At 34.2% G+C, this 22,319-nt stretch overlaps 6 protein-coding genes across 6 annotated transcripts; 3 read left to right on the plus strand and 3 right to left on the minus strand.

Moving 5' to 3' along the window:
- Positions 1-117: 117 nt before the first annotated feature.
- Positions 118-1,539, plus strand: BX664DRAFT_364256 (Coproporphyrinogen III oxidase; the record flags this gene model as incomplete). Its single annotated transcript, XM_051548417.1, has 2 exons — positions 118-300; positions 577-1,539. 2 exons carry the CDS (start codon positions 118-120, stop codon positions 1,537-1,539), a joined length of 1,146 nt encoding a protein of 381 aa, XP_051403525.1.
- Positions 1,540-2,547: 1,008 nt separating this feature from the next.
- BX664DRAFT_326045 (Hydantoinase B/oxoprolinase-domain-containing protein) lies at positions 2,548-7,769 on the minus strand. The gene is made up of 15 exons (XM_051544142.1): positions 7,495-7,769; positions 7,318-7,425; positions 7,152-7,236; positions 6,967-7,088; positions 6,807-6,899; positions 6,480-6,713; positions 6,123-6,418; positions 5,689-6,040; positions 4,754-5,599; positions 4,497-4,679; positions 4,316-4,411; positions 4,081-4,254; positions 3,323-3,990; positions 3,157-3,241; positions 2,548-3,091 (listed from the first exon to the last, which is right to left on the minus strand). The coding sequence occupies exons 1-15, from the start codon at positions 7,739-7,741 to the stop codon at positions 2,673-2,675; spliced, it is 4,008 nt and encodes a 1,335-aa protein (XP_051403526.1). The 5' UTR covers positions 7,742-7,769; the 3' UTR covers positions 2,548-2,672.
- A 1,061-nt stretch (positions 7,770-8,830) lies between these two features.
- BX664DRAFT_292747 (WD40-repeat-containing domain protein) lies at positions 8,831-10,320 on the plus strand. The gene is made up of 4 exons (XM_051542004.1): positions 8,831-8,879; positions 8,993-9,370; positions 9,446-9,673; positions 9,760-10,320. The coding sequence occupies exons 1-4, from the start codon at positions 8,846-8,848 to the stop codon at positions 10,155-10,157; spliced, it is 1,038 nt and encodes a 345-aa protein (XP_051403527.1). The 5' UTR covers positions 8,831-8,845; the 3' UTR covers positions 10,158-10,320.
- A 12-nt stretch (positions 10,321-10,332) lies between these two features.
- On the minus strand, positions 10,333-11,244 carry BX664DRAFT_326048 (uncharacterized protein). The gene has a single exon (XM_051544143.1). The coding sequence runs from the start codon at positions 11,201-11,203 to the stop codon at positions 10,457-10,459; it is 747 nt and encodes a 248-aa protein (XP_051403528.1). The 5' UTR covers positions 11,204-11,244; the 3' UTR covers positions 10,333-10,456.
- Positions 11,245-12,354: 1,110 nt separating this feature from the next.
- BX664DRAFT_326049 (uncharacterized protein) lies at positions 12,355-15,263 on the plus strand. The gene is made up of 4 exons (XM_051544144.1): positions 12,355-12,707; positions 12,768-12,893; positions 13,049-13,139; positions 13,160-15,263. Exons 1-4 carry the CDS (start codon positions 12,645-12,647, stop codon positions 14,929-14,931), a joined length of 2,052 nt encoding a protein of 683 aa, XP_051403529.1. The 5' UTR covers positions 12,355-12,644; the 3' UTR covers positions 14,932-15,263.
- A 1,132-nt stretch (positions 15,264-16,395) lies between these two features.
- On the minus strand, positions 16,396-22,211 carry BX664DRAFT_326051 (uncharacterized protein). The gene is made up of 4 exons (XM_051544145.1): positions 21,347-22,211; positions 21,190-21,230; positions 17,780-20,875; positions 16,396-17,612 (listed from the first exon to the last, which is right to left on the minus strand). Exons 1-4 carry the CDS (start codon positions 21,982-21,984, stop codon positions 16,501-16,503), a joined length of 4,887 nt encoding a protein of 1,628 aa, XP_051403530.1. The 5' UTR covers positions 21,985-22,211; the 3' UTR covers positions 16,396-16,500.
- Positions 22,212-22,319: the final 108 nt, after the last annotated feature.

Raw genomic sequence — 22,319 nt, forward strand, 5'->3', positions numbered from 1 at the left:
TTATTTCTTCTATCAATAGTACGATCGGCTAGCCGTGCATTTACCAACCGTACGTTCTCTAATATGTAAGTTCATACCTATTTTAAAATTCCAATGTTTAGACTGCTCAAAACCACCATGACTTTATATATTAATAAATTGTCTTCTTCTGTTGATCTTTCTTCTAGCCATCCTCGTTTATATTCCACTGCCCAAGTTACTGGTGCAAGTCAATACTCTAGACGATCCAGTCATTTTGTGTATGCTTCTACTGCTTTGTTTGCAGCTACTGGATTAGCTTCCATCTTGTTGGCTGACGAGGTAATATATTATAATATTATTATTGCTACTTTTTATCGGGGAAAATCACCATTATCATATAAATTATATATTTCCCTTTCCTTTTATATCTTTTTTTTTTTTTTTTTTTTGACTCTTTTTTATACTCTTCATGATAGACTCATTGTGATGCTGCTACTGATGACAAGCAACGTGTAAGTCCAAGAAAAGAAAAAAAAAAAAGAAACTTATATATTTTTATTGTTGTAATGTTATACCTATGTTTTTAATTTCTTCTTTTTATTTGTCGATATATAGCGTGCCGAAGGACCAATTACTGACAGCGATCCTATGCGATTAAGAATGGAAGCATTTGTAAAAGGACTTCAAAATCGTATTGTGTCTGATATTGAGCAACTGGATGGTAAACAATTTACTCGTACTGCTTGGCAACGACAAGAAGGTGGAGAAGGAATTACATGTGTACTTCAAGACGGCAATGTATTCGAGAAAGCTGGTGTTGGCATTTCTGTTGTCTATGGTCAACTTCCCAAGGCTGCTGTGGAACAAATGCGTCATGATCGTGGTAAAGATATATCTGCAGATGGCCCTGTTCCTTTCTTTGCTGCTGGTATTTCTTTGGTGATTCATCCTCGCAACCCCAATGCTCCTACTGTACATATGAATTATCGTTATTTTGAAATCGAGAATGAAGATGGTTCTCCCAAAATGTGGTGGTTTGGTGGTGGTTCCGATTTAACTCCTAGCTATCTATTCGAAGATGATTGTATTCATTTTCATCAAGTTCTCAAAGATGGTTGTGACAAGTACGACAAAAAGTATTACGGGAACTTTAAGCAATGGTGTGACAAGTACTTTTACAACAAGCATCGCGGTGAATCTCGTGGTATCGGTGGTATCTTCTTTGATGATTTGGACGACAAACCTGCAGAAGAAGTATTCAGCTTTGTCAAAGAAATGGGAAATCGTTTCACTCAATCTTATTTACCTATTGTGAAAAAACGTATGAACATGAAGTTTACCCCGGAAATGAAGGATTGGCAACAAATCCGTCGTGGTCGCTATGTGGAATTCAATTTGGTATGGGATCGTGGTACAAAGTTTGGCCTGCAAACTCCTGGCGCTCGTATTGAAGCTATTCTCATGTCCTTACCATTGACTGCTAGATGGGAATACATGTATGAAGTGGAATCTGGATCTCCTGAAGAAAATTTGGAAGAAGTACTCAAGAACCCCGTTGACTGGATTCCCTTGGATTAGATTTCGTTTTATTTGTATGGATTTTTTTTTTATTATATACAGCTTTTTTTTTTTATAATAAACGCTTTGATTGACAATAGTAGTCGACGATGATGATCAGTGATGATAGATGACGAATATTGATAGTGTGTGATGATCAGTGATGATATGCGATGATGGAGATAATAGCAATGATGATAGTAATGGGAAAAAAAAAGCATCGATGTGAATTCATTAACGAATAATAACCAAAAAAAAAAAAAAGTGGTATTGGACAGAGGACAAAAAAAAAAAAAAAAAAAAAAAAAAAAAAAAAAAAAAAAAAAAAAAAAAAAAAAAAAAAACTAGAGAGATGGAATAATGAAGTGGATAAAAAAAAGAGTTTTTTCTTTTTCATTTATAGATTTTTACAGCTAAATTCCTCAGCTTATAGACACAAACGTAAAATGGCATTAAAAAAAATTCAAGAAAATGGTTTGTTTTATATTTTGTTCCTATTTGATACGATGATGATGATTTTTCAGAGAGGAAGGGGGAAGGCGAAGGTTGCTCTCTCAAGGATATAAAAATGAGATTGATTTTTCAATTCTACAGCCAAATTTTGGCTGTAAAAAATGAATCGTCCAGTGATCAACAGGCGATTTTTCAAAAATCGATCCAATCCTTTAGTGATCATTAGATGGCAAGATAAGTAAGTGATAAACCAGGATTAAATGATACTAGATTACTGTTTTAAGAGGAATCCAGTGGGGATAACTTTATTGGATGATGAGATGACGATATTAAAATTTTATTTTTTAATATTTTACTCTATAAACTGGACCCAATTTTAGTTCTGGAAGTCTTTTGTCGGGATCTCCAAAAAAAAAAAAAAAAAAAAAGAAAAGAAAACTAACATATATATATCGCGAAACCTGATGAGATTTTAAAGAATCATTCTCTGTTGTAGATTTTTCCAGTTGTTGAAACAACAGGGTGATAAAACAAAATTAAATTGATTGGTGAAACTACACAGAAAAATAAAATTACTTTTTGTTTTTATACCTCTCTTTTATTGACTTTAAACCGACATCATATAAAATATACAAAAATAATAGTAATAATAATACATAAACTACATATAGATTGTATAAAAAAGGAAGTCTATATTATAACTAGGCGCTTTCCGAGATTTCCTTGTATGCACCGAGTGATCCGCTTGCTTTTACTATATGATGACGAAGAGTGCGTTCTTGTTGTTGTTGTCGAGTATCCGAGGATGACGATTGCTGTTGATGACCATATCCACCACCTCCAGGTGTCTTGATGACGATACGATCTCCCTTTTTGAAAGGTGCCGAATTCTTGCCAGAAAGATTCAAGATAGTAGGAGTTGCATCATCATCATTGTTCGTCTTTTTATTGCTACGTATCCATAAGTTCATTCCTGCCTGACCATTTTCACCTCCAGCTAATCCATAGGGTTGAAAAACACGTCGTTCAGATAATATTGAGACTTGAATACCTGATTCCAAAAATTCAATATCTCGGATCACACCATCACCACCTTTATATTTGCCTTGACCACCAGAGCCTATTTTTTTTTTTTTTTTTTTTTTTTGTTAATGATTAGATATAATAAATAGAGAAACATCTTACCTTTACGGATAGAGAATTCTCGTAACACAACGGGATATCGTTTTTCAAGGATTTCTGGATCAGTGATTCGAGTATTGGTCATATGCTAAATTTAATGGAAGAAAAATGAGTATAGAATAAACAGAATAGATTTATCGTAATCCTTATAATTTATCATTTTTCTTACCGTATGTACACCACTCTGACCATCCCAAGTTGGACCAGCACCACTACCACCAGCAATTGTTTCATAATAACCCCATCCAGGCAAAGCTTCACCGGTTTCTTCATTTCTACCACCTTTCCCAAATGTCAAATTGTTACAACAGCCTTGACTTGCAGCACAGGCACCAAATGTTTTGAGGACCACATCGCAGATACGTTGACTAGTCAATACATTGCCACCTACTACTGCACAGGATTCAGAAGGACTCAGAATGGAACTAGGAGGAATACGAATATCAATAGGCTCTAAACAACCAGAATTCAAAGGAATATTTTGATCCACTAGACATCGGATGCAATAAATGATAGCACTATGACAGACACTTTCAGGAGTGTTCGTGTTGCCATATACTTCAGGTCCTGTGCCATCAAAATCGAACACTGCACTGCCATCGTCTTCGTTGATAGTCACACTAAGCTTGATCACCGTCCCATCATCCATTGAATCTTGACCTTCCAAGCGACCTTGATGTTGTTTGGCTACTTGCTTCAATAGGTTTCGAACAGCTGATTCGGCATTGCGGCGGATATGTAACATATAAGCTTGTACTACTTCCAAAGAGTATTCGTCAATCAATCTTTCAACTAGTGTGATTCCTTTTTGATTGGCAGCTATTTGGGCCTTGAGATCTAAAAAATGGAATTGGGATGTTAGCGTCACAACTTGATCATTCCTCTCTTTGATGACAATTTTTTTTTTTTTTTTTTTTTTTGTAATACCAGATATATTGTCCTGTAAAAGCCGAGTACCCGAACAACCAGGATAAGAGCCAGGAATATCATATAAATGTTTCTTCACACCTTCTCCGTCAAAACGTCCACCAGATACAATTTTGAATGATTTAATAGCAGCACCTTCTTGATACAATTCCTTTGAATGAGGTGGCATAGATCCTAAAATAAGATGAGATACTTTCTTTCTTTTTGATCTGGTTTATCTATAATTAATGATTACCTGGTGAAATACCACCAATATCAGCATGATGACCACGAGAGGCAACAAAAAAGACAATTTTTCCTTGATGGAATACTGGAGTGATGATAGTAATATCTATTTTTTTTTTTTTAAAAAAAAACAAACAAACAAGAAATTCATATTAGTTTATTTCAAGATATGAAGCTCTGATTTGATTTACCTGGAAGATGAGAGCCACCAGCTGCAGGATGATTTGTCATGATTACATCACCTTCATGTAGATCATCCTTGTAATAGTTCATTTGATAAGTCACTGCATGACTAAGAGCACCCAAATGAACAGGAATATGAGGAGCATTAGCCACTAGTCCACCGTCTGCACCAAAAAGAGCGCAAGAGAAATCTGTGATAAAAGTTAGTTAGTCTATCCGTATTTCCATTTGAATTACTTTCTTTCTTATTATTAATATTTATTACCTAGTCGCTCCTTGATATTGGTACTAATGGATGTTTTTTGTAAAGTACGTCCCATTTGTTCCGCGATAGACATGAATCGATGAGAGAAGATAGAGAGTTGAATAGGTTCTAGTTTGGTAGTGACTTTCTTCTTTTCACCTTTGCCGACCGTGATAGTGATATGTTGCGAAGTAATCAAAGCTGAGCAAGAAGGTTCTATAACAACTGTAGCTGTGGCATCAATGATCATGGCTGGTCCTTCTACTTTTGATCCAGGTACCAAATTGGCTAACTTATATACAGGTACGTCATCCAAGCGACCAGTAGATTCAAAATAGACAGAAGCTTGACTCGATTGTTCCTTTTCAGCATCCACTATATGAAGTTGTTGATAACTGTTGATTTCTTTACCAGGAGTCAGATCTTCTTGATTCATTGTTTTCCCTATGCCACGTATACGAATATCGTCAACCACAATAGATCGATCAGTTAGAGAAAAACCAAATTCTTGCTTGTATAGTTGAACAAACGCTGTTTCGAAATCCCAGGATGGATCACCAGAAGAAGTTATTGGTTGAAGAGTCATCAATGCACAATCTGTTCCATCATATCGCAAATTCAAATAAACTTCAGTTTTTCGTTGAGATTCTTCAAATCCTTGTCGTTGTAATTCGTTGTTGCAAGATTTGACCAGATTCGCCACACGTTGTTGAAGGATAAGTAATGATGATTCTCCAAGAGTTTCAGCACAAGGTTCTTGCACTTCATGTACCACATCAGCCAGAGCCAAACCAAAAGCTGAGAGAATAGACGAATGTCGATAGAGAATGATCTTATTGATTCCTAAATTGCGAGCAATACCGCATGCTATACAAAAGAAGAAGCAAAAAAAAAAAAAAAAAAAAAAAAAAGAAGAATGGATTAAACTAGACTATTATACTATCATATGTTCTTACCATGTTGACCGCCAGCTCCACCGAAGACTGCTAAAGTGTGATTGCTTGTATCATGACCTTTTGCTTCTGTCAAAGCTCTTATGGGACGACACATTGTTTCGTTGGCTACCTTGATAAATCCATAAACTATTTCATCCAATGATTTGGTTTCACCTGTTTCTTGATTGATTTGTTTGGCCAGTTTATTGAACTTTTCTTGAACCACGTTGATATCTAATGATTCATTTTCATTAGGACCAAAGATCTTGGGGAAATAATCGGGTAATAGTCTTCCTAAGAATAAGTTTGCATCAGATACAGCCAAAGGACCTCCTTTACGATAGCAAGCAGGACCAGGATGAGCACCAGCACTCTAATTAATAATATTAAAACAGTTTTAATAAAAAAAAAAAGAAGAAAGATTACATTTGATTTTGTAGGAGAATGTGATTTACCTGAGGTCCAACAACAAACATGCCATTTTCAAAGAATAGCATAGAACCACCACCAGCAGCGACAGTATTAATATCTAGTTGAGGAGCTTGGATAGTAACACCAGCCGTAGTTGTTTCAAAAACATGTTCGTACATTCCATCATAGCGTGATACATCAGTACTAGTTCCACCCATGTCAAAACCAATCACTGGAGTGCGATCCAATTCTGATTCAAAACTTGTCAATGCATATCCTACAACACCACCAGCTGGACCAGATAAAATAGCACGAAAGCCTGAAAAGTGACTGACAGGGACTATTTATGATGTTAGATTGATGATATACATATTTTGTTTCTTTTAATAAACAACTATTACCTAAACCTCCATCACTTTGCATGAATTGAAGTTGAGTATTTCCATTTTCAAAACCATTATCGAATCCACCAGTAAATCCTTGAATATACTTTTGAATACAAGGTGTCAAGTATGCATCCGCAGTAGCAGAAGTACCACGGGGAACCATCTTGATCATAGGTATAACTTGATGAGATAAAGAGATATGAGTGAATCCCATTGATTTGGCTAAATCGCTAATTTGACGTTCATGTTCTATTTTATATATAAAGAAAATAATTAGACATCAGATTGTTTCTTAGTTTTTTTTTTTTTTTTTTTTTTTTTTTTTAAACCTTTGAGACTTACCAGGAAAGGTATATGAATGCATCAAACAGATAGCAATGCTTCTATAACCATCATTAAATAAACCTTGCAGTTGTTTCTTGACCTTGTCCATATCTAAATGGTGAACCAAACACAAAACGTAAGTTCTAAATTATGTAGTGATTATCTTCATTATTGTTACCTGGCTTTTGCAATATACGAATCCAGTCACCAGAAATACCTTGTACAACATGCGAATCTTCCTTTGATAGAGTTTGAGGGTCAATAGGCTCCGAGGTAGCGGCAGAATTGAGAAGAATTACTCTTTCAAAACCATGAAAACATGATTAAAGATATGATTTTATTAATCGATCGTGATTTATTTACCTTTCATCCACCTCTATAACATCTTGATAAAGTACATCAGGTTTGGTAACAGATAGATCAAAAATCTTAGGACGCGATTGATTTCCTAGCAGGATAATAAAAGTTTTAACCAATATAACAAGTAGGTGAATAAATAAGACTAACTTGTATTTTTAATGATACTTACCAATAGTCAATAAATCTTTAAAACCTTTTGTAATCAATAAAGCACAATGTTCACCTTTCCTTTCCAAGAGAGCATTCGTAGCTACAGTAGTACCCATTCGTACACTAGCTATAATAAATAAAATATCATTTTTTAGTTATCATACAATGACAATAATAATAATAAGGTTGTACTTACCAAGTAGGTCTGTAGGTACAGGTTGGTCACGAGGATATGATTTCTTAGTAGCTAGTTCAAGAATACGACGAATACCTTCAGTTGGAGCATCTTTGTAATTTGAAGGGTCTTCTGATAATAGTTTGATAACATACTCTTCATAGTCAGACTGTCCAGGAGTTCCACGAAAGCCAATACAATCAGTAAAGGTACCACCACGATCGATACATATCATAAGTTTTCCCTTTTCGTTTTGAATGGTAGTCATTTTGTCTGTATAGAGAGAAAAAAAAAAAAAAAAAAAAAAAAAGAGTAGAAAAGAGAACAAGGTTCACACCAAATCCTGAGAAAAAAAGAAGGTAAAATGCGATCGGTGTTACAAATCTCATAGAGACTAGTGGGACCTTGAACATCAACTGTATGAATAGTATTGAGGTATACAAATTGTTACTATCTGCTATCAATACTGTTAATAAAACCTATTCTCTTCTTTCTTTCTTCTTGTTTTTTTTTTTTTTTTTTTTTTTGTGAGTATTGTTGGGTTATAAGAGAAGTATCAAAACGTCATTTCTATCGAGATTGATTTCACGTCATATCACCAGGTATATATATATATATATATATAATATACGTGCATCATCATCATGCATACATCATCATTCATCATCTTGATACTGTGTATGAATGTAAAAGTACATAACTTAAAAAAAAACAAGAGGAACTGGTTTTCTTATTCTCATGCTTTCTCACCTTACTAAAAAAGATATCCGATAGATTGGATACTTATTTCATACTTCTGTAAGATGATAAGGAGTAAACTAAAGAAAGAAATAAAGTGTAATTTATGCATTCCAGGCACATGAAGGGTCATGGCGTTTTCTTTATTTAGATCAAATCTTTTCTCCTCATAAAAAAAAAAAAAACAAAAAGAATGATACCCTGGATCTATACTTCTAATGGGAGATAATCATCATCATGTGAGAATCCTATTCTACTCTCTACCTTTAGGTTCTTTGGTCGGCATAACTTGTCTACTAGGTTCTCCTCATTTTCAATTCAACTGGATCACTGATGATGATTCCTTCAATAAGATCCAGTATTATGGTACTGATTTGAGGAGATAAATATATATATTTTTTTTTTATATGTTGGCAAAAAATTTTAAAAACTTTCTTTGATTGGCCATAGCGTATCTAACCACCAAAAAGATGAGCTGAAATTAACTTTAGTCAATCACTGTAACTGGAGCGGTAACTGAAATTCTTTCAAGACTCAAAACAACAACAGCACCCTCATTGGCTTTTTTTTTTTCTTTTCGTTTTCTTTTCAGATTTTTTCTTTTTTTTTTTTTTTTTTTGAAAGCGCCAAAAAGATGCCTCGTCTTGAATTACTAGCAACTCTTGAAGGTAAAACTGATTTAAACAAAAAAAAAAAGGATGAACATGACAGATATAAGATTTCTAATTCAACTTAATGACTCCTTCTTTGTGTTATTTTATATTTTATATATATATTATAGGTCATCAAGATCGTGTCTGGCAAGCAGCTTGGCATCCCACTAAAACCATATTAGCAACTTGTTCTGGCGATAAATCGGTTCGACTATGGGCACCATCCTCACACAACGATTTCACGAAATGGCAATGCATCGATACTTTAGAAGGTGCTCATAAACGAACAATACGAAGTGTTGCTTGGTCACCAACAGGAAATGAAATGGCAACAGCAAGTTTCGATGCGACTACTGGTATATGGGAACACGATTCTCGTGAAAAGGATTGGGAATGCGTAGCGACTTTGGAAGGTCATGAAAATGAAATCAAATCGGTTGCTTGGTCTTCAACGGGTGCTTTACTGGCTACTTGTAGCAGGGATAAAAGTGTTTGGATTTGGGAAGGTACTGACTGATGGATTTTTTTTTTTATTTTTATGTTCTATGGTTGACACTTTTTTTTTATTTTTTTGTCCATAGTGGAATCAGATAATGATTTTGAATGTCTAAGTGTATTACAAGAACATACTCAAGATGTGAAAATGGTGGCATGGCATCCTAAACAAGAAATTCTAGCATCAGCAAGTTACGATGATACTATTAAGATTTGGAAAGAAGATGAAGATGATTGGTATTGTGCTGATACATTACAAGGACACACTTCTACTGTATGGTCGATAGATTTCAGTGAAGATGGGAATCAAATAGGTATGATTCGTACAATATATATATATATATATATATATATATATATATAAGTAGAAGGATTGAATGAATCTTTTTTTTTTTTATAGTATCTGGTTCGGATGATCAAACAATACGTATCTGGAAGATGTATGGACCCAATAACTCTGAAGGAATCGCTACACCTAATGGGGAAGCAGTTTGGAAAACTATTTGTACATTATCAGGGATGCATGAACGATGTGTTTATTCTGTATCTTGGTCCAAGGTCCATGGTCATATCGCCAGTGCAAGTGGTGATAATTCTATACGAGTATTTGCAAAGGATGAAGAAAATTTGGATATCAATGCACCTACCTGGTCATCGGTGGCTACTACGAAAGATGCTCATGGTGTTCATGATATCAATTGTGTGAGTTGGTTCCCTAATGAAACTCATGGTGATTGGCTTGCTTCCGTTGGTGATGATGGTTGTGTTCGTATTTGGCGTTTAATACAAGATCCATAGTCTTCATTTAATATATATATATATATATTTATATCTACATTGTTATATTGTCTTTTTTTTTTCTTTTCATTTGTCATTTTTTTTTTTACTTACCCTACTCTCTCTTGTATTTTTTTTTTATCATTCAATCATTCAATAAAAACAAAATAAAAACAAAATTAATTCATAGATATAAGTATTATTTATTTTTTTTAATTCGAAAAAGAAAAAAAAATATGATATATACAATATGTATGTAACCTATTTGGATGTTACAAGGGAGATTTATACACAAACTAAAGATAAAAACTAAAACTTAACTAACATCCTCCAAAGGTCGGTCGAGATCCATTTCGTTCAGTCCAAAGTTCATTTAACCAACAAGAGACTTCATTATCCTTTTTTTGTATCCAATCCAAATCTTTTTTCGAACCTTTGAAGATAGATTTTATTCTTGGAATAAATTTGTCAGGATGATAGCGTAATATTTCTTGTCGAATTTGTTTTGGGGTATGGTGAATCAAAAAGATACGGACATTATCTCTTGTAATAGGAGAACCTAATGTTGGCCATGGAATATCACGAAGGTCTGTCATTGTATTATTATTGTTGAGTTGTTGTATGAATGTATCCCATTGTAAAATATATTGTTTCCGATATTTTCTCAACTTTTGTGGTGTTAATTCTGGTCGAATACGTTTATGTCTTTTTAGTTGTTCCAAAAACTTTTCCAAAACCTGTTTCAATTTTTTGATTGATTCTTCCAATTTTTTCATTGATTCTTCCAATTTTCTCATTGATTCATTCAATTTTCTCATTGATGCTTCCAATTTTCTACTTGATTCTTCCATTTCTTCTTTTCGTTTCTCCCATGCTTCTTGCATATCTTTTCTTCTTTTCGCCCTTTCTTCTTTTTGAGCTAGTTTTTCAGCATGTTGTTTGCAGTACATACCTTGGTTGATATAGTTTGCATAAGCATGGTTTGATATATAGTGAGGAATATTATTTGTATCATAAGGTGATGAATAATGTTGACAATGTTTCTTTTTAGATTTTAGTTTTGGCATAAAAAAAGGAAAAAGAAAAAAAAATGACTGAGATAAAAAAAAAAAAAAAGTTCAAAAGATTTTTTAAAAATAGATTTTTTTTTTTTGACCGAGAAAATGAATAATTTCTAAAATTGAAAAAGAAATGATGATGATGATACATTTTCCCACTGTAAAAATCCCTGTTATGAATTATTTTATGTATGTATGTATGTATGATGATGATGATATATTTTGGCCGCGTGAAATACACGAGAATCGGAGTTCAGATGTCAAATAGTGAAAATGAGATCAGGAGAAAATAGGATTTTCTCATGGAAGATAATGAATGATAGGAGAAAGGGTAAAATGTCTTTCTCTCTTTTTTTTTTTTTTTTTTTTTTTAGGCGGGCTTTCGTTAAAAGAGTGTCATTTTTTTTTTTAAAAAAAAAAGGATGACCCTGCTTTATTGTTATTTTGCCACACACAACGACAACTTAAAAAGAGCGCGAAACTAGTTATAAAAAAAAAAGGAGAGAGAGAAAGAGAGAAAGAGAGAAAGGAGTGAAGAAAAAAAAAAAAAAAAAAAAAAAAACAAAAAAAAAAAAACAAAAAAAAAAAAACAAAAAAAAAAAAAACAAAAAGGTCACTTGGTAGTTTGCATTAGTAAAAAAATGACAGTGTTTAAAGTATAAGAAAAAAAAAAAAAAAAAACTTGAAATAGATACATTGAAATTGTTTAATTTCATCCTCCTTATTATCATCAAAAAAAAAAAAAAAAAGGTTTTCCCCCCTTTGTATTTGTTTGGTTTCTTTCTTTTTGTTCTCCCTTTTTTTTTCATGATCGGGATATCTATAGCCCTGCATTCTTAAGCCAGTATCACTAATCTTATTCCCAATTATCTGGTCACTTATCATTAATAATCTTGTTCTTCTTTTTTTTTTTTTTTCTTTATTCAATACATCATCTTGAATTTATAATTTTAAAATAATCCATTGATTTATTTCATTTCTTTCCTTTTTTTTTTCTTGTCATTTTTCTTCTTTTGGGACTTGTTGTGATTGCTGTCCTAACCCCTCTTTCCTATTGTCACGACGCCAAAGTTTGAAAAAAAAACATAAAAAAAAAAAAATAAAAATTCCAACCAGTTTTGCCTTTTTTTTCTCTCTCTCTCTCTCTTTCTTTCTTTCTTTCTTTTTTTTTTTATTCCATTTTTTTTTTCTTTCCCTCTCTCTCTATACTCTTCCATTTTTTTTTTTTTTGATATCCCGAGTTTCCTGTTTTTTATTTGATCATTGTTATTAATGAATTAGAACCTTTTGATTTATATATTCTAGTCATAGTACTTGATCAATCTACAAATAGAACAAAACGAAAGCGGTGGTAACGAGTTAACCTGCCAATCAATAGAAAAGATAAAAACGACCATCTTTTTTTTTTGTATATACTATTCAACAACTTCATCAAAACTTTTTTTTTATCATGACTCAACAACAAGAAATATTACAGTCTCAGGAAAGACGATTATCTGGTAGTCGTGAAGCGGTAAATAATAATAATAATAAATATATAGAAATAATGAAACTAAATAGATTTTTTTTTTAGATGGAACCTCTTTATGAACAATTACTACAACAAGCATTTCCCAATAGTCACTCTGCTGTTGAATTCTGTCGTCATGCGTGTGCGGAATTTGGTTTTACTGTTAAGCAAGAAGCTAGTGCCAACAGAGTAAGTAAAAAAAAAAAAAAAAAAAAAAAAGAAGATATGCAGCAATAGATGCATTATATCAAAAGGGAACTTACTCATTCTCCGCTTTTAATTTCTTTTTTTTAATTTTTTAATTTTTTTTTTTTTTTTTTTTTTTTTTTTTTTACTTTGATTAGAATATATATGTCTATTGTTCTCGTGAAGGACTTCCTGATTCTCAACGAAAACCGAAACCAACTCCTCAAAGAAAACGTCCTTCAAAACGTTGTGATTGTCGATGGCGCGAGTATTATCTGAAAATAATCAAGGCTTATGGGAATTTCGAAAATCTTCTAGTCCAACTGCTTATGAACATAATCATGAAATGATGGATCCAAAAGATATGGTCAAAACTTGGCCTGCTGAAGTCAATTCATTTATTATTCAACTCGCACGACAACGTATGCAAACTCACGAAATTCGAGATATCGTCAAACAGCGTTTTCCCGATATTTCTTGGAATGAACGACGTTTTTACAATCGACTCACCGAAGAACGGAAAAGGATTAGACAACGGGATGTAGTGGATCGTGTTCAACGTATCTTATTTTTATCATCCAAATTATGCTCTGTAGTCGCTGGAAATGATGATTGGTTTGTCAATGTGGAATCTGATTTGGGCCGAATGTTTGAACATTATTATCATCTTTCTCGTCTGTCTCCTGATGCTTTATCTTCTTTAGTGGACATCTCTCTAGATCAAATTACAATGGATTCCGATCAGCACCAACAATTCCTCATGGCAAGAGCAACAAGAAATTTACAACAATCTTCCTCATCAAATCCTTCTTCTTCTTCTGCTTTGTTACATCATCGCTCATCATTATCTTCTGATACATCATCATCAAGTTTGGTAAAAATGGAACTGGAAGAACCATCGGGTATGCCAACAAAGAAAAGGAAATCCATTCTACTGGATCCATCATCATCACCACCATCACAACAACAACCGAAAGGTACACATATGGTTTTCATTCCTTCATATACTTTATACGTTCGATCTCATCATTCACGTTCTATGTCCGAATCATCGTCAGCACAGCAACAACAACAACAACAACAACATCGGTTAACTTATGCAGAATCATCCACGTCACCTTCAGCCATGATGGATGTAACAAGTCCTCATCCTCAACAAACTTTATCTTTCAACAATACTCCATTTTATTCTTTAGCCTCTCCAACTTCATCTTCTACCTCATCTGTCACTTCTACTTTTCAACAACAACAACAACGAATACCTTCCTCTTCCTCAATCACTGGTTCATCCCATACTAATCAACAACAACAACAACTTCCATCTTCTACTACTTGCAATACATCGATGACCACTACACCCAGTACATTTCATACTGCATCACCTTCTGATTCTGGACATCAACAATTTTATATGTCAACCTCTTACAATACTCACTCACATCATCATCACTTTGGAAGTGGCAACAATAATGGAATGCAATTACAACAAGCAGCACAAGTTTATTCTATGCAACCATATAATCAGCAATACACAAATAACAATAATTCCACTAACGTCAATCCTGCAGAGATCTCTTTTTTGGATCAAGCCTCTCTGATGACAGCAACAAATTCAACATCTCCACCATCCAGTACAACGACAACAACAACTGATGCTGCTACAAATCAACATAGTACGGATCGAAGACAACCCGAAGTGTATAGATCAATGATGGATATCTCTTCACAACAGCAAAGAGGATCAGATATACGGCATCCACATGATTCAAGATCTACCATGTCACAAAGTTCTGCTCATCCTTTATTCATGTATCCTCCTATTCATGGATCATCCAACAATGGAACCACTACTGGTGATGCCAGCGATCTTCTTCCCAATGCCATCCTTCAAGCTCCTCCTACTCCTTCGACTACTTACCATCAAGCTCGTCAATCAACAGTACAACAACAAGAAAATAGGCATCAAGATCATCAGCAACAACAGAAGCATGAAAGATCAAATGTGGTAAATGAAATGGTAATAGATGGGTCTTCACTTTAATGGTATCCTGAATATCAACATCAGTATGGTAGAATCTCTCAAGACAATAACAAAACAACGAAATCAGCATCAAATTACAACAGCAAATCAAAAAGCATCCACAAAAAAAAAAAAAATAGTATATAGCTTACTATAGTTTATAGTTTATTATATCATCCTTCTTATTTCACATCTATATATATATATATTGTTATCATGGTTTATCATATTTCTCCATTATTCCTATTATCATTATCACTATCATTACTCTCATTATTATTATATCATTATTATTATATCATTATTATTATATCATTATTATTATATCATTATTATTATATCATTATTATTATTATATCATTATTCTTCCCAATTAGTTTATATATTAGTAGATCTTTCTCTTGTACAATTTAGTTTTACTCTTCTTGGCTCTCCTTTACGTTTCTCATCTTTGAAAAACAAATATATATATATTATATACAAAATAAACTTCGATAAGTTCTTTTTATCGTCATACCATAATAGAATCATATACATTTCCCCTTGTCATTTGACTTTTTTTTTTTTTTTTTTTTTTTTTTTTTTACCTGCATATGCTGTCCATGATACCCACCTCCTTTTTTTTTTTTTTTTTTTTTTTTTTTTTTTTTTTTACATGAGAACCCTAGAAGCGCACTATCATCATCATCGCGTCGGGATTACGCCCAGGTAAACAATGGATCGCATCTGGTGCCATCTCCTCTTAATCATGACCTTGACATATCAGTTTCCTTCGCTCCCCCCATCAATAGCATACCTTCCAGATCAACCCCCTTTTTTTTCTTCCATATATATATATTTTTTTTATATTCCTAACAATGTGAAGTTTCCTTATGAAATATGAGTAATAAAAATATCTTTTCATTGTTATCCCAGTATTATGACAAATAAATCCAAAACCAGAAAGATCAACCAAATATTAAAAATACCACAACATGATCATCGTATTTTATTGCGACAAAATAAATTGAACTAAAACTACAACAAAAAAAAAAAAAAAACCAAACAAAAGAATGAAAATTAAAGGAAAAAAAAAGTGAATAAAGGGTAAAAGACAAATTGTCTCTGTTAAAGAATATGATGAAAAATAATAATAGTAAAACAACGTAAAAAAAGAAAACAAAAAACAAAGAGGAGATAAAGGAAAATGAAGAAATAGAAAAGAAAAGAATGGGAGAGTAATAAAAGAAATACAAATTCTACTTGTAGATCATCGTAAGAAATACAAAGTATAGAATATAGATACAAAAGTAAAGTGAATAGATAAAATAAAATAAAATAAGAAAAAAGAGAAAAGGGAAGAAAAGAAAAATGAAAGGAAGGGGGATAGTGATACTAGATACTAATAATAAATAATAAATATAATAATAATAATGATAATAATAGTGATAGTAATAAATAATCAATCAATTTAATAATATCAATTGATGTATATAAAAAAAAGTAGTATAGTTCAAGCGGTATTCATTCTATAAAAAAACATAAAACCATTAGTAAAGAAACATCATCCTATTTTTTTTTTTTTGCATTACTTACTGAGATGTGACCCATCTAAAATGGGAAAATAAAGTGATTCTTGGAACTAGTGGTAGGATCAGATTTTGCAGCAGTCGATGATTTGTCACTTGAACCAGAATCTTGGGTAGGTGTGGCCTTGTCCGTAGGTGTAGCTTTGTCAGTAGGTGTCGCTTTTTCGGAAGTCTTGTCGGTCCCAGATCCAGTAGGCAATGCTGTGGGCAATGCTGTGGGTAAAATAGAAAGGTTCGCGGCAGATGATAATGATGATGATAATCCCGAAATAGTACTGTTAGCAGAAGAGGTATTGTTGAGTTTTGGACCAAGAGGTAAGTTCAAGATTCCTAGATCCACATCGAGTTCAGTAGGAACATGATCTTGGTAGTAATAGAAAGCAGCATTAAAACCATCCGAGCCACCAACCGTTGTAGTGATGTTTTGTTGCATGTTCATACTCTTGTCAGAAGCCAATACTACTTCAATCAATTGTTCCAAATTTGCATCCATCGTCACATCCCATTGATCACACGTTGTTTGGCCACCAGCAGGAACATTACAAGGTACAGGAATAGAATCAACGTGACCAACCTTGAATTGTCCAGATTTTCCAGGGAAATACACTTCAGCCTTGAGTCCAGTAAGAGAATAAGATGTGTCAAGGGGATTTCGAAGCGTCGTCACAGCTTTAGCCTTTTTAGCAAATAGATCAGCGATAGTGACAATCACTTTGACACCTACAATAAGATTTGCTTGAATACCACTCATCGTTGTCGCCAAATTTACAGTTTCGAAAGCTTGTTGAAGAGGTTCAATCTTGGTAGAGGATGAGGTACCAAGAATAGTCAATGGTACCTTGGCATTAGTAAGATAATCAGAGAAGATTTGTCCAACGGCTTGAGCAGGACCAGCAAGATGGAATGGAGCATCGTATTGATTAACACCAGGCTTGATTACAGTATTGGTGATAAACACTTGTCCTACCACGTTTCCACTAGTATCCTTGGCAGAGAAGTTGATATCCCCAACAGTAATTGTGATTTGAGATGGATTGGTGAAAGACACCGTAGTTTGGACAAGCAGATAATCTTTGGTGCCCCCAGTAATAGCAAGTTTGAGAATATCAGTCTTTCCACCGAAGTTTCCAAGTCCTAAAAAGAAAAAAAAAAGTAAATGTTGGTTGATAGTGAGTATCATGTAGCTAAATCCATACATGCATATATTCCAAATAATAATAATAATAATAATAATAATAATAATAATAATAATAATAATAATAATAATAATAATAATAATAATAAAAAAAAAAAAAACTTACCAGCCATACTAGTAGTAACATCAAAACCAATACCGTTGAGTTGAAGGTTACCCACAGCAGTTTGAGTGAGAGCATTGGAGGTACCAGAAAGACCAAAGGAGGAATTAGAAGATTTGGTAAGAGCTGCCAAGAAACCAGAAAACAAAGTGTGATCACTGACCTTGAAGGGAATATTTTCAAATTGAGTCTTCACCACTTCGCTTGCATCAGTAGTTGCTTGTTCGGTAGGTATAGAAAGATGAGCCATCTTTTGACCAGCTGCTTGGGCATCTACTTCCATACTCAATTGACTAACACCGAGAGGGAAACCGAATGGATTCTTGAGTTGAGCGCGGACATCAGTAGAACTTGCAGGTGGAGCATAAGGATCCTTGGTGAAGTCCAATTGCATATTTTCCATGGTGATCGAAGGAATCAAAACAGGTTTTTCAGACGGACCAGGCAAAATCACATTATCAATTTCGAGACTTTTGAATGCTTGAGTGAGCCAACTAACTTGACCAGTAGGACCACTTGCAGAATCACCTTTCACAGACAAAACAGAATTTTTGGCATTCAAATAGTTTTCAAATACTTCGGTAACCAAATCCAATCCATGTTGAGAGTTTTGAGGTATCATACGACCCTTCATTTGGACGCTTGAAGAACCAGCTGGAGCAAAATTACCAGGGGAAGCAGCAAGAGGACCAATCATGACATCTTGGTAATAACTGTTGAAAGCCACAGTGTTAAGAGAGAAACCGACTTGAGAAGGATTGACAATTGTAGTATTAGCAATAAGAGTAATACCACCAGCAGGATCATTGGCAGGAAGATTGAAAGAATTGATTGTAACAGCACCCTTGAATCCATTAGCACCTTTGAGCGTCACGAATTTTTCCATCTTGATTCCAGTAAATGTAAAACCGAGAGCAGTAACAGATACATCATTCGACACAATATCCCAAATAAATTCTTCATTGTTGATCATATACGCGGCGAATTGTTCCATAGCATCTTGATCAGTAATCACAAAGTTGGAAGGGAGATCAAATTGAGCACCTTGATCAGCAATGGCTTGAATAGCAGGCATAGTAGCAGTACCAAGAGTTTTTCCTTGCCATCTAATAGTCAACGGAGTAGGGAAATTGATTGTAGCAGCCATAGGACCAGTTTTCGTAATGGAACCTTTCATTTGTACCTTTGCATTGGTATTGGTAGGATCAGATAAAATCAGAGTATCAAAGCCAAGTACGGCACCATTGACGATTTGTTGTACAATGGGTTGACCAACAATAGGAATCAGACGAGTCACTGTATCATCAGAATGAATTTGAACACCATTTTGAGAGAAAGATAAGACATCAACATAATCACCAACTTGAAGAGTAGATTCCAGATTGAGATCGGTCTTGAGAGCAGTCATAGCTTGCATCACATAACTTGAGATATTGAATCCATTAAAGAGGGCAGCAGTAGGAGCAACATCTTCTTGACCTTGAATATGAAAACCACCCATACCGAGCAATGCGTCCAAAGCCTTGGTATCCAAATGAGCATCAACAGCAAGATCACGCATCAATAAAGCAACAGCAGCAGGTTCCAAATTCATTTGCATATTCAATTGAGGAGATACAGCAGTTGCATGACCATCAATAACGAAAGGATTGTTACTGATATCTTGATCGATGTTTCCAACAGGCATACCTTTATAAGTAGCAGCAGATTTGACCTTTGTGATAGCAAGACCAGCTGTGAAAGGATTGGCAATAGATACAGCAACATTGACGAAACTTGTTTGAATAGTATTTGGTAAGACAGTCAAAGCAGCACTTTGGATCAAAGGAGCCTTGAGACCAGGAAGAGTAGTATCGATCTTGATAGCACTTAGAGCACTGGCCAATGAAGCAATAGCAGTTGAACCATCAAATCCACCAATAGAAGCAGTGCTGTTCTTACCCATGACAAATGAAGTGAGCATACCTTGACCATCTTGAGAGGATTTGGGATCAAAGTTTGCTTTGGCAATCACAGTATTATCACCACGTTGAAGAGTCAAATTGGCTAAAGTAACAGTACCAACTTGTGTAGATCCAGCAAACATGGCAAAAGTAACATCACCCACAGACATACTGAAATCAGAAGGATTACCCATAGTAACACCAATATTGAGTTGAAGAGCTTGTTGAGTACCACCAGTCATATCCACACTATTGATCACCGTAGGAGTACTATTCAAAAATTGAAGACCATGAAGAGAAGTAGGAACAGAGAAAGTAATACCACCAAGAGTAATGTCACCGATAGGAGTTTGAGTTTTGGTTGTAGCCATACCAGAAACACCAAAGGTATATAGATTGGAAGCAGTCAAATCATAAGTATAAGAATTGAAGGCATCATTTTTTCCAGGAAGAGCAGCAAGAGTAGCTTGATTGATAGGGAACTGAAGTTTGCCAGCAGCTTGATTGCTTTGAGAAGGTACCCAAGGAACAGCTAATTCAGAAAAGTTGCCAGTTGAATTTGTGTTCATTGTAATGTTTTGAGTCACATCAGTAATGTTGAGAGTAAAACCAAATGGAATGCTAAAGTCAGCCACAACGTTGGGAGCAGAGACAGTAGGAGCATAAGGATTGTTAGCATCAAACTTGAGATCAAGGTAACCCATACTAACAGCATTGATAATCTTCAAAGGACCACCAGCGTTTGAAAGACCAACGTTGAGTTGAACAGATTTGAAAGCATCAGATAACCAGTTGATTGTAGTTTGACCATCAGGAGCAGCGGAGATACCAACGGCAGACGTTTGAGCAGTACCACCACTAACATAGGTAGAGAACATGACACCTACTTTTTCCAAATCAGCAGGGTTGGAAAGAGGTTTGATAGAACCTTTGAGAGGAATAGAATTGTCACCTTTGGCAAGAGTCACGTTCGTAGCAGAAACAGTACCGAGATTGACACCTTGATAACCAATTTGAAGTTGAATTGTACCAAGTTGAATACCAACAGGAGAAGGACTAACCAAAACAGTACCAAGTTCAACGAGAATACCACCAGTAGGATCATTTGCAGGTAATTGGAAGTTTTTGATTGTGACATCCTTGAAACCACCCATACCTAAGGGGGATGATCATAGAGTGAGAATTTCATACAGTAGGGAATAATAATAATAATAATAATAAAAAAAAAAAAAAAAAAAAAAAAAGGAAAGAGAGAGGAAGGACAAAAAAAAAAAAAGGAAATAGTTAGTGTGACATAATTTCAAGCCCGCCACGCCCAAAATGACCTATGAATGGGAATATCATGCTCAAAAAAACACACCAATGTACCACATATAAGATCTGAGAAATCAGAAGTATCTTTTACACAACCAAAAAAAAAAAAAAAAAAAAAAGGAAAAAAAAAAAACAAAAAGAAAAAAAAAGACTTACCAGGAATGGATACAGTCTTGTCCAAAGTAGCCGTAGCAGTTCTATAGTTAAAAAAAAAAAAGTAGACATTGGAAGTTAGTAAATGTAACACAAAATAAAAAAAAAAAAAACTAAAAATATTTCAAATCGTGGGGAAATCGAGAATCATCTATATTACCTTGACAAAGCAGTGACATCACAGCTACCTTTCAAATTCCAATTAAAAGAATCCATAGCCAACATATCCTTGGAGAAAGAAGCAAAATAATTTGGATCTTGAATCAAAAAAGGAGTTTGAGCATTCAATGCACCATGACCGCCACCAATACTAGTGTTGGGTAAAGTGATGTTTCCAAGTAAAGTACCATTGTAATAAACCAAAATAGGATTGTGGAAAACAATGTCAGCACTAAAGGGACCAGTATTTTTGAGAGTACTTTGCATGTTCATATAAAAGGTCTTTTGGATGTCATAATCACGCTTGGTAGATTGTTGATTTTGAGGTTGGGAAAAAGTAATATCAGCACCATTGACATCAATACCAGCTTGATTCATAAGAGATTGTACAATCATAGGGAAGAAGACAAAGACGATCAAACAAACCACGACAACGATAGCAATAGCTGAAATGATTGAGCAGATGATCCAATATTTCTTGTTTTTGTAGAATTTCTTTTTAGGTGGTGGTGGTGGTTTTTCCGAATATTCTTCCATCAAGTCGTCTTCGATACTACGTTCGCGAGCATTGTGATAATATTCATCCTGAGCGTTGATAGCGAGTGCATCAGAATCATGATGATCTTGTGCTGCTGACATCAGAGTAAATAAAAAAAAAGTGTTTTCTTCTGAGGGTAAATAAATAAAAGAGTGGAGAAATATATATATATAAAAAGAAGGAATGGGGGGTATTGATCAACTGACTTGACGCTTTGTTGTGATGTCAAAAGGGTCTACGTTTCTTTCAAAAAAAAAAAGAAAAGTTGTCAATATCAAAAAAGGGAAAAGATTATATAAAAATATAAATAAAAGAAAAAGAAAAAAAATAAAAGTAAAGAGATGAAACAAAAAATTTTTGTCCCTTTCTTCTACTTTTATAATCATCGGAACTCCGCTTTTTTCTCATATTAATCAAAAAAATGGCATGGTTTAAC

The sequence above is a fragment of the Halteromyces radiatus genome, assembly GCF_025201355.1.
Source record: "Halteromyces radiatus strain CBS 162.75 chromosome Unknown BX664scaffold_2, whole genome shotgun sequence".
NCBI classification, from domain to species: domain Eukaryota; kingdom Fungi; phylum Mucoromycota; class Mucoromycetes; order Mucorales; family Cunninghamellaceae; genus Halteromyces; species Halteromyces radiatus.

Bases quoted from the DNA above. Each gene is read 5' to 3' on its own strand.
- BX664DRAFT_292747 (XM_051542004.1), top strand. From the start codon at position 8,846: ATGCCTCGTCTTGAATTACTAGCAACTCTTGAAG. The intron at 9,371-9,445 runs GTACTGACTGAT...TTTTGTCCATAG, and splicing joins AAGTGTTTGGATTTGGGAAG to TGGAATCAGATAATGATTTT. The intron at 9,674-9,759 runs GTATGATTCGTA...TTTTTTTTATAG, and splicing joins TGAAGATGGGAATCAAATAG to TATCTGGTTCGGATGATCAA.
- BX664DRAFT_326051 (XM_051544145.1), bottom strand. From the start codon at position 21,984: ATGTCAGCAGCACAAGATCATCATGATTCTGATGCACTCGCTATCAAC. The intron at 21,231-21,346 runs GTAATATAGATG...TTTTAACTATAG, and splicing joins GATGTCACTGCTTTGTCAAG to AACTGCTACGGCTACTTTGG. The intron at 20,876-21,189 runs GTAAGTCTTTTT...CATCCCCCTTAG, and splicing joins CAAGACTGTATCCATTCCTG to GTATGGGTGGTTTCAAGGAT.
- BX664DRAFT_326049 (XM_051544144.1), top strand. From the start codon at position 12,645: ATGACTCAACAACAAGAAATATTACAGTCTCAGGAAAGACGATTATCT. The intron at 12,708-12,767 runs GTAAATAATAAT...TTTTTTTTTTAG, and splicing joins TATCTGGTAGTCGTGAAGCG to ATGGAACCTCTTTATGAACA. The intron at 12,894-13,048 runs GTAAGTAAAAAA...TACTTTGATTAG, and splicing joins AAGAAGCTAGTGCCAACAGA to AATATATATGTCTATTGTTC.
- BX664DRAFT_326048 (XM_051544143.1), bottom strand. From the start codon at position 11,203: ATGCCAAAACTAAAATCTAAAAAGAAACATTGTCAACATTATTCATCA.
- BX664DRAFT_326045 (XM_051544142.1), bottom strand. From the start codon at position 7,741: ATGACTACCATTCAAAACGAAAAGGGAAAACTTATGATATGTATCGAT. The intron at 6,900-6,966 runs GTAACAATAATG...TTCACCATTTAG, and splicing joins TCGTATATTGCAAAAGCCAG to ATATGGACAAGGTCAAGAAA. The intron at 4,255-4,315 runs GTAATCATTAAT...ATCTTATTTTAG, and splicing joins TATTGGTGGTATTTCACCAG to GATCTATGCCACCTCATTCA.